The sequence below is a fragment of the Nanorana parkeri genome, unplaced genomic scaffold, assembly GCF_000935625.1.
Source record: "Nanorana parkeri isolate BGI_ZX_2015 unplaced genomic scaffold, ASM93562v1 scaffold2254, whole genome shotgun sequence".
Taxonomy (NCBI): domain Eukaryota; kingdom Metazoa; phylum Chordata; class Amphibia; order Anura; family Dicroglossidae; genus Nanorana; species Nanorana parkeri.
In genome coordinates, this window is record NW_017308522.1 from 172,762 (window position 1) to 183,996 (window position 11,235).

Here is an 11,235-nt window from a genome sequence, read left to right on the forward strand (position 1 = left end):
TATATAAATATATACTGTATATACACATATTTTAGATATTAGAGGTTCACCTACCGTTCAGCTGTAAAGTGTATGCAGTGGGTGTCAGCGTCATAGACTATGGCCCACCGCCCTCATCGGTAACCGCTGTATTTTCCACTTGAGCATAAACTGTTTACTCCAGAGACCAATCAATAAACTACTCAGGGTGACTCACAAGAGGAGCGCTAACGCATCTCGGAGCACTTTGTGCACATTAGCCGTAATAGGACTCGTCCTCTCCCTGAGCCCTCCCTGAGCAATCTTCGGATATTCTGAGCTCTCGAGTACCTTCGCAGCCATGGCTGAAGTGTGCACACTCGTGTCCCTGAGCAGAGCGGGCCAGAGATCAATGGACAGTCACCACTGACACTTGTGCTCATTTCAGAAAGCAGCTGAGGTGGGAAGGACCAGAAGAACGGCCACTTAGCTCCAAAGCTAGGAGTAGTTAGTCACAAGCCAACAACTTGTTCTGTAATGCTGAAGACTTTCTGTAGCTTCTCCAAGACATGTCTTCAGTTCTAATGAGTGTCACCAGTTTCAGGGCATACACCCCAAAATGATTGCCAACATTTCTTATTTATCCAGGTCATGGTATATCTGGCAGTAGTTAGTTGCGTCCAACTGGACTTGTTCTCCGATGCTGAAGACCTTTTGTAGCTTCTCCAACCCACTTTTTCAGTTGCAGTGAATGTTAGGATCATATTCCAGCATTTATATCCACACACATAACCCCGACACCTCAATACAATCAACATGGAAGGTATCAAAACAGATGCGGATTGTTCAAGAACGGGATGGGAGGTGTAAACGTTGTGGAATCGCCATGTTCTAGTTCCATAACCCCATCCTTGGTATCAGAAGGTCACCAAGAATGACTTGCTGGTGCCGAACAAAGTTCAGATTGAATCCTACTTCAATCCGAAGCTGAACCTCAACCCTAGATCCCTTTGGAAGCAGAACTGTCCACACTACATACAGTACTTCCAGATGGACCCACAGGTTTCTGGATGGAATTCCATTGTGCACACGGATCAACCCACAAGCTTCCAGGTGAACTTGTACTCTACACACCTCTGGATGGACCCACAAGCTTCCAGATGGACTTCCATTCTACACACTTCCGGATGGACCTACAAGCTTCCAGGCGGACTTCTATTCTATACACTTCCGGATGGACCTACAAGCTTCCAGATGGACTTCCACTCTACACACTTCTGGACAAACCCACAAGCTTACAAAGTAGACTTCCACTCTACTCACTTCCAGATGGATCCACAAGCTTCCAAAGTGGACTTCCACTCTACACACTTCCAGATGGACCTATAAGCCTTCAGAGGGACTTCCATTCTACACACTTCTGGATGTACCTGTAAGCTTCCAAGTGGCCTTCCATTCTACACAGTTCCTGATGGACCTACAAGCTTCCAAATGGACTTCCACTCTACACACTTCCGAATAAAACTACAAGCTTCCAGATGGACTTCCACTCTACAGATTTCTGGATAGATCCACAAGCTTCCAGATGGACTTCCACTTTACACACTTCTGAATGCACCTACAAGCTTCCGGATTTACTTCCCCTCTACACTTCCAGATGGACCCACAAGTCCCCATTAGAAGATGACCCCTCTGTTTCTGTTCCGGTGATGACTCAACATTCTTTGAATTTCCTATCACTTTCATTTCTGATGATAGTAGTCACCAAGACAAATAGAGAGGGTGAATCTTCCCGGCGGGGGCATCAATAAAAACTTGACCATTTGCTTACTCCATCCACAAGATATACTTTAAGATAAATGATGTAAAATGAATACAAAATCCGAGCTCACTGATAACACACTCATTTTCTTTAAATGGATCTAAAAATCAGCAGACAGGCAGGATACAGGCAGGGTATATCCTGACATTTACTTAACATTCACTACAGGCAGTGACTCCTGTCCTGGGCCCTACATGCTTCAGGCTGCTCCACTCACCTGGTTCCAGCGTGAAGTATCATCCAGCCGGGCAGCAGGCAATGAGTGGGAGCAGTGTTATCCCCGCCCTCTCATCACACAGAACTGCTGCCCAGTGCCGAATAGAGCTGCTGCGGACACGAAGGGGGAGACAGGGAGCTGGAAGTATGAAGGTGACATGGGGTCTGGGAGCGGAAAGCTGGGGACATGAAGGGGGAGATAATGGGGGCTGGGGACGTGAAGGGGGAGATAATGGGGATCTGGGGACATGAAGGGGGAGATAATGAGGAGCTGGGGACATGAAGGGGGAGATACTGGGAAGCTGGGGACATGAAGTGGCAGATAATGGGGAGCTGGGGACAGGAAGGGGGAGATACTGGGGAGCTGGGGGACATGAAGTGGGACATAATGGGGAGCAGGGGACATGAAGGGGGAGATACTGGGAAGCTGGGGACATGAAGTGGCAGATAATGGGGAGCTGGGGACAGGAAGGGGGAGATACTGGGGAGCTGGGGGACATGAAGTGGGACATAATGGGGAGCAGGGGACATGAAGGGGGAGATACTGGGAAGCTGGGGACATGAAGTGGCAGATAATGGGGAGCTGGGGACAGGAAGGGGGAGATACTGGGGAGCTGGGGGACATGAAGTGGGACATAATGGGGAGCAGGGGACATGAAGGGGGAGATACTGGGAAGCTGGGGACATGAAGTGGCAGATAATGGGGAGCTGGGGACAGGAAGGGGGAGATACTGGGGAGCTGGGGGACATGAAGTGGGACATAATGGGGAGCAGGGGACATGAAGGGGGAGATACTGGGAAGCTGGGGACATGAAGTGGCAGATAATGGGGAGCTGGGGACAGGAAGGGGGAGATACTGGGGAGCTGGGGGACATGAAGTGGGACATAATGGGGAGCAGGGGACATGAAGGGGGAGATACTGGGAAGCTGGGGACATGAAGTGGCAGATAATGGGGAGCTGGGGACAGGAAGGGGGAGATACTGGGGAGCTGGGGGACATGAAGTGGGACATAATGGGGAGCAGGGGACATGAAGGGGGAGATACTGGGAAGCTGGGGACATGAAGTGGCAGATAATGGGGAGCTGGGGACAGGAAGGGGGAGATACTGGGGAGCTGGGGGACATGAAGTGGGACATAATGGGGAGCAGGGGACATGAAGGGGGAGATACTGGGAAGCTGGGGACATGAAGTGGCAGATAATGGGGAGCTGGGGACAGGAAGGGGGAGATACTGGGGAGCTGGGGGACATGAAGTGGGACATAATGGGGAGCAGGGGACATGAAGGGGGAGATACTGGGAAGCTGGGGACATGAAGTGGCAGATAATGGGGAGCTGGGGACAGGAAGGGGGAGATACTGGGGAGCTGGGGGACATGAAGTGGGACATAATGGGGAGCAGGGGACATGAAGGGGGAGATACTGGGAAGCTGGGGACATGAAGTGGCAGATAATGGGGAGCTGGGGACAGGAAGGGGGAGATACTGGGGAGCTGGGGGACATGAAGTGGGACATAATGGGGAGCAGGGGACATGAAGGGGGAGATACTGGGAAGCTGGGGACATGAAGTGGCAGATAATGGGGAGCTGGGGACAGGAAGGGGGAGATACTGGGGAGCTGGGGGACATGAAGTGGGACATAATGGGGAGCAGGGGACATGAAGGGGGAGATACTGGGAAGCTGGGGACATGAAGTGGCAGATAATGGGGAGCTGGGGACAGGAAGGGGGAGATAATGGGGAGCTGGGGACAGGAAGGGGGAGATAATGGGGAGCTGGGGACATGAAAGGGGAGATAATGGGGAGCTGGGGACATGATGGGGCATAATGTTAACGCATGTGCATTACCGCAACACACCTCCATAGTTGGGTGTGAACCTAGCCCAGAAGCACGGGCGAAACTACAACTTGTCGATGGGTAAACGATCATTCTGACTGCTGTGGGACATTTGCTGTGTAAGCAACCCATTGTAATCCATTCTCTTGTACGCCTTCCAGCTGCTGCACAGTGACAGTTGGTGATGGGGCTTTTGCATGAACAAGAAAGTGCATGACCACTTCGGTACTGACGCGACTCATGCACTTGTTTTACCTGGAAGAGGTCTTACCTGGAAGGAGTGCTCAGCCAGGTGAACTCCACGGATCAGACTCAATGCAGCGCACATGATGCTCAGGGTCAGGGACAGGATACCCAGAGGGCTCACGGGGGACATTCGGCAATTCACACCTGCGTACAATAGAGATTGAGTGTCATGGAGGACCTTCTGATCAGCTGGGGGTCTGGAAGACCCAACACCATCCAGGGCCAGGCCACCATCACAGCAGCCTTTGGGCTAGGCACAGGACCTTTGGTACCCAAAGCAACTCCCCCCACCCCCTCCATTAAGATCACCTCTTCTACACCTCCACTTTCCATGTGGTACGGTCTAAACCTGGACTAAGGACAAGTCCGTCTCTTGCAAAAAAAGTAGTCAATGAAGCAACGCTGATCACATGATCAATGAGCACTTACTACCTTTTTGCATAGAAGCCTGCAGAGCATTGCACCCATGATCAGTCATGCCCTATCAAAGTCTACCCCCCCCCAGCGTCTGTACCTGGGCTGGAAGACGTGCAGCTGGACTACGTGGTGGTGAAGGACGGTGGACCTCCGGGATGGCCCTGCACATGCCCCATTTGCTGCAGTGGCATGGTGGCAAATTGAATAACAGAACTGGGTGGCACGGCTTGTAGTGCGGAGCCACGGTGCTGCACTTGCAGGTCTTCTCCCTCCCCCAGCCTGTGATAGGAAAGTGAAGGGAGAACCGGCAGACTCATTAGTTCATCTCTCTGTCACTCTACCCTCTCCTCCTATCAGCATGTCCTTAAAAGGAGAACTATGAGGTGAGTGCTTTTCACTCACCTCATAGTTATCATAGTTCTCCTTTAAGGGCTTGTTTTTTTACTGCAGATGATGGTCAACCAGGACCAGTGAAGAGGGTGAATCACCCCAGAAAGCAATAAAACCCAGGCAGGGGTTCCAACCCTCTCCGAATACATTTAAAACTAAAATAAAGTTTGGGCTGTACATAGACGTTAGTAAATAGCAATAATAAACTTCCCCATACCTGCGTGCACTTGTGCAGTCACGTGCCCATTGGCGAAGCCGTTGCTCTCCCCTATATCTTCTAATTTTACATAGACAGGAGGGGAGGTGGGATCCAGGGGGTCTCGGGGGGAGCTGCCAGCAGAGTTAAAATTGTGTTTCACACGTTGTATGACGCTATCTGCAACAGACACAAGACAGACATTATATGGAAAATGTCTTACAGTCGATGTGAACCCAATCGCTAAATCCTCATAGAAGCTCCAACATGTGCATGTCATTCTTCATCTGCAACTGTTATTAAATGAATCCCTGGTGATCCTTCCAGGAAGGTCCTTGTTCAGGTGCTTCCTGTTATAGGGTGACAACGCTCCATCCCTGTCTCCTTATATCTAACCTGCGTTGTCACCTTTTTTTTTTTCCACCGCACCGGAACGCACAGTATTGTGGTACTGCATGTTGCAATGCACAGCGGCTGGGAGGTGGGTTGTAGTGCCATTCGAATGTACAATGGTGTGAATGGGCCTTTTTTTTTTTTTTTTCTCTTACTTCCTGGTAGAGTTGCCACCTGTCCAGGATTCACTCGGACAGTCCGGGTTTTGAATGCTGTGTTCGGGTTTCATGGCAGCAGAAACCCGGACACAAGATGTCAGGCAGACAGGGGCAACCAAAATTAAGATAGAGGCTACTGGCCTCCCCACTGAAAATAGTCTCAACTGCAATATTTACATATTAATGGGCGGTGCTATTTACATATAAATAAGCCGCGACTCATTCTTTCGCGTGAAGAAAAGGTGGCATCCCTAGTTCCTGGTGTGTGTCCAGGACAGCAATCGAGGGTAATTCGACAGTAATTCTCCCCAATGGGACGTAAACAGCAAATAAAAAGAAACGTTTTTGTAGACTTCAATGTGAAGCACTCACAGAGTCGGATAGAAGTGACATTTCAGGACCGATCAGCTGTTCTAGGACAGATCGGCTCTCCTGCACATTCCATCTGTGATCCCGATCTGCCCTGGAACAGCTGAGAAAGTGTTGGAATTCTTAACCTTTTGCTGGTCACATATTTTACAGCAGAAAAAGTGGGCGTGATTACGTTAAAATGTGTGACCACATGACCGGTCACAATATAGGAAAAGGAATCACCAGCACTCAGTAGAATCATCCAACATGTCCATTTATTGAACATAGACGTCACACAATCACAAGAGCCAACGTTATGCGTGACCACGTGACCGGTGACACATTCCACCGCTGTCACAATCTTTGATAGAACACCTGCTTGCACTACAATGGGCTGATAAGTGCAGGGGGCGTGGCTATCAGCATTGTCCCTGCTGATTCACCAGCCTGTAGCCTGTCAATCAGCACCTGGCCACACCTAGTTTTGGCTATACATACATTTAAAAATGAACTGGTTATTTTGCCCAGTATGCTAAAGCATTCGACACAGTACCCCACAAACGTTTAATCCATAAGCTAAGGCAGGGGTAGCCAAACTCCGGCCCTCCAGCTGTGTTGAAACTACAAATCCCATGATGCATCTGTCTCCTGGAGTCATGTCTGTGGCTGTGAGAATCTTGCAATGCCTCATGGGATTTGTAGTTCCACCATAGCTGGAGGACTGGAGTTTGGCTACCCCTGAGCTAAGGTCTATAGATCTAGGTGAAATTGTATGTACATGGGTGGAAAATTGGCTGCAGGAACGGACCCAGAGGGTAGTGATAAATGGGTAATTCGCTAATTGGGCAAGGGTTAGGAGTGGAGTGCCCCAGGCTACAGTCCTGGGACTGATCCTTATTCATCCACGACATAGAGATTTAACTAAATAGCTCAATTTCGTGTTCTTTTGGGGGGATAATACTAAACTCTGCAGAGCACTACATTCCGAACAGGGATATTCGCACAACAACAGGACCTCAGCAAATTTGAGGCACGGGCTACAAGATGGCAAATGCGATTTAATGTTGAAAAAATTTAAAGGTTATGCACATGGGAGTAAAGAACATGTGCACAAACTACTACTTGGGGGGGTGATACTTTAGGGAAGTCAGACAGAGAAAAAGACCTGGGGGCAGGGCCGGATTTCCCACAAGGTCAACCAAGGCCCAGCCTCGGGGCAGCAGGAAGTAGAGGGGCAGCAGGGGTGTGGAATTCCTATCTCCCGATGCGCAGGACATGCAGTTCCGGGTGCTGGGCGGGTAGTTGATTTCTACATTTAGCCCGGCTTTGGGCAAGCAGAGCTAAATGTACAACGGGGAAACCGCAATGTCGCCAAGATCACTTGTTTGCAGCCTGATTAGATCACATATTTGGGAGTGCTCATAGATCACATATTTGGGGGTCCTCACAGATCACAGATTTGGGCGGGGGGCTCATACATCACCGATTTGGGGGTGCTCATAGATCACAGATTTGGGGGTGCTCATAGATCACAGATTTGGGGGTGCTCATAGATCACAGATTTGGAAATAGTAAGCAATGCCACGCAGGGTCCCTTCATCAGGGCGACATATGATGAAGGGACCCTGCGTGGCCCCGAAACGTTGGCTAGATTGATATATGTGACGCTGCATCCCAATAAATGAATATAAGGATTTGATGAAAAACCTTAGTTCTGAGTGCTGGTGATCTCTCTACTACACACCCTAAATAGGGTCAGAAAGGGCCATTGTCGACATGGTTTTGTTCGTTGAACTGCTTCTGTCCACCTAGAGGTCTATGGAAATGCAGGTGAAGCAGGTCAAATGCAAATCAGAAGAAGGTCAACTGCAGGTCAGTTGAAGGTCTAATGAAGATCTGATTAAGTCTGATGAATCTCAGAAGCTCCTCAACCCAATGTCAAAGGCAAGCCAATGCCTAAAGGTCCATTTTCTCCTCCACCCTGGTGGAAACTTACAACAATGGAGTAACACTACAGCTGGATGCAATGTGGTGGTGGGAGCTGAGTCGTATCCGATAGGAAGCACTCACCAAACTCAAGGAAGGCGTAGGGCCTGGAGGCCAGGGCGATGGCTGTGCTGTTGTAGGATGCGGAGAACTCCCAGACTAGCTCTTCCAGGAAGCTGAATGCAGTGGCGGGGGGGTAAGTGCTGGAGCAAACCACCAAGGAGGAGATGTCACCTGATGAGAGAAAACTGCAAAGATACGGGACGGTTACAAATATTTCCATCTGCTCCATTTATATATGTGTGTGCCCTCCAGACCTACTTCTAACCAACCACCATATGTCATGTATACCTTATAGACAAGGCAATAAGTTATAGTACATGGAAACCCAACCACTAAATTCCCATACGAGCTTTGCAGGTTAATGTCATTTCTAACTGATGCGTCCATTAAAATGATCCCTGGTGATCCTGCCATGAAGGTCTTTGTTCTTTAGGCCCTTCCTGTTGTGGGGTGACAGCGCTTTGGCCAAGTCTACCAATGTCACATGGGCTTCCAATGAGACTACTAGAGATGAGCAAATCTGCCCGGGTTCAATTCGCAGAGGGTTCGGCCAATTCCATTGGAAACTCACTACGCCTGTCACCAGAGCCAAGCCCCCCTCCCCACCCCGCTCAGCCACCTGCCAGCTCTCTCCTCTCCACTGGGTGCCGACAGCTGGATCGGCTCTGTGTCTCCTCAGATCCCCGCTGCCTCTGCTGTCACATGTTGGGGGAGAGCAGTCGAGATAGCAGGGGACACAGACCAAAGCTTGCAGCTGGCGCCCAGTGGGGAGAAGGGAAGCTGGGGATGCACCTCATTTTCGTAATTTCGCCTATAGTACAATTTTCGGCCGAAATTTCGGTGCATGATTAGTAATTCTGCCTTTAGGTCACAGTGTTGGTCTATGATATAATGTTCTTCCCAGTGGAACTTCATAGTTATGATGTAATTTCCTGCCTTTGTATTACAGTTGTTTCCAGTAAAACAAGAAGGGCTCAGCCATGTGTTCAGCACCATCTTGACCTGAAGAGTCATATCTGCAGCATCATCTCATATGACAAGCTGAACTTACTGTATGTGGAAGTTGCAGACGTTGGTGGTGCCTCTGGACGGGCGCTGGGACAGGGTGACAGAAAGCCTCTTCACCCACCTCTTGCACTCCAGAATCTGCATGTTCGGGTGGAAATCGGTGGAGGCAGAGAGCGGGAGGCCATCTTGAAGCCTCACAAGGCAGGCGTAGAGGATCATGGGAATTCACCTCCGTCCCAAACATGAAGTCAGCATCTGAAAATAAGTGGGAGGAATGGTCATGAGGGTCATACTTTGTCACCGGATATAAATCTGAATACGTTTGAGGCTAGGAGCATAATTCTAAGAGTGGCCCCGTCCCTTCTAATCTGGTGGCATCTCTTGGCTCAGCATAAAAGTGCCAGGAAAGGGCCAACATCTTGCCCCATGTCCTGCCAATGCTGGCTCCCGGGATCACAGCATCAACCTTATTTGAGTCATTTAAAAAAACATTGGGGATCAGGGTCACAGGTAAGCAATTCTAGAATTAGGCAGGGTAGGGGCAGGACCAGCCCTTGAAATGGGCATGATTTGGGCATGCCCACCTGGAAAGTGGACAGGCAAAATGCAGACTGTGGGCAGGGTTAACAGTTCTGGGATGCAGCACCCTTGTTGGTACATATGTCAGCATTGTACAATATACAACAACAGAAACTTGGAACTCACCCATATTCAGGGCTGTCCCTATAATGAGGCAGTCGCCTCAGGCTGTATCTCATTAGGGGGGTGGCAGGTGGGGGGGGCGCGCAAGAGGGGCAGCCACAGCATCCACGGTTGCTAAGAGCTCTTAGCAACCTGTGGCACTCTGTCTGGCTTACTGCCCAGCACACACTGACCTCATCAGTTGCCAGGGAGCTGAGCAGGACCCTCGGGCTGGCGTTCCGGCAAGCTCCTGGCAACCAGTGATGTTGGTGAGCTGGGTGGGACTGGACAGAGGGGTGGGACTGGACAGAGTGCCACTCACAGCCACTCACAGCAAGGCTCTGTACAGCCATTTCCATCCTTCCCACCACATCTGCCGCAAAGCACCCAAAAAACACTATCAGCAGCACACGCCGCCCAAACTCCCCCACCCCCCAAGCACTATAAGGAGTGTATGCCAAGCCTCAAACCCAAAACCTGCCCCCCTTCCTATATGGTAGGGACGGCCCTGCCCATATTGGAAAATAAAGCCTCTCCAAGGGTACCGAAAAAGCAGGCACACCCCTTCCCCCCTCTACAATGCAGTGTTTAGTGCTAGAATGACCTCTTGTCAGGCTAAAGGTGGTGTGTTTAAGGTCTATACAAATAAAGACTTTCAGAAAGTCAATATCTGCACAGAGTCTACAGTGAGAGAGGTGATGAGGCAATGCTATGCGTCTGCTATACAGCAGTTTAAATTCTTTGTATATCCAGTACAGGCCCCCCTTATGTGGGTTTAAAATTCACTTCACCTGAGGCACCCAGGCCAGATAAGGGTCCCGAGTCTTCCCGAAAGAAGGGATCTTCACCTGACTTCAGCTCGTCTCGCACAGTTGGGTCAGGACATAGAAGGGGGTGGGTTAATCAGCTTTTTTCTTCTAGATATAAAGCTTAAGTGGGAACAAAAAAGAAGAAATGATTACAACAACGGCCATTGTAGGTCCATAAAATGATTGTGTGGGGTCAGCCCAGTTTTTAAGGTTGTAGGAACAAATGGCAAATAGAAGCAGATGCAATGAGGACTTCTGTTATAGGCCAATTACACCCCTCCCCCCTCCTCCCATACATCTATTTCTTCCTTATACATCTCTTTTTTTGTTCTAGGGTCCTCTTCTGTTCTTGGTAGCTGGCTCCCTGAATGCTGCAGAGAACGGCACTCATGTCATGATGTAGGTTCAGTTCTCTGCAGCGTTCTCCTGTGAGTCCAGGATGGTTTTGTGTTGTACCCCCAGGGGGTGTGTCCATGACTTCCTGGGCTCAGGGCCCGGTGCAAGGATCTTTGCCTACACAGAAGAAGGTGGATTTTTGCGCCCCCACGGCGACCTCAGTTGGCTGCCTATAGATCCTTACGTTAACACTAGCCCTGACCACATTGCTAGGGTGTAACATGGTCAAATTGTAACCCCCCCCTTACCTAAATCAAAGGGTTCTTCTCCCCACAGGCTGCCGTTTTATATTTTAAGTTGCATGGCTGTGTTG

At 49.9% G+C, this 11,235-nt stretch overlaps 1 protein-coding gene across 1 annotated transcript in view; it reads right to left on the minus strand.

Moving 5' to 3' along the window:
- Positions 1 to 10,656, minus strand: part of SEC22C (SEC22 homolog C, vesicle trafficking protein) — a 16,545-nt gene extending 5,889 nt beyond the window's left edge. Inside the window, exons 1-5 of the mRNA XM_018573156.1 lie at positions 10,509 to 10,656; positions 9,080 to 9,291; positions 8,050 to 8,213; positions 5,099 to 5,257; positions 4,100 to 4,218 (exon numbers count right to left, since the gene is read on the minus strand). Of these exons, the coding sequence (XP_018428658.1) occupies positions 4,100 to 4,218; positions 5,099 to 5,257; positions 8,050 to 8,213; positions 9,080 to 9,255 (618 nt within the window). The 5' untranslated portion in view covers positions 9,256 to 9,291; positions 10,509 to 10,656. The remainder of the gene's footprint in view (positions 1 to 4,099; positions 4,219 to 5,098; positions 5,258 to 8,049; positions 8,214 to 9,079; positions 9,292 to 10,508) is intronic.
- Between the last annotated feature and the right edge of the window lie 579 nt (positions 10,657 to 11,235).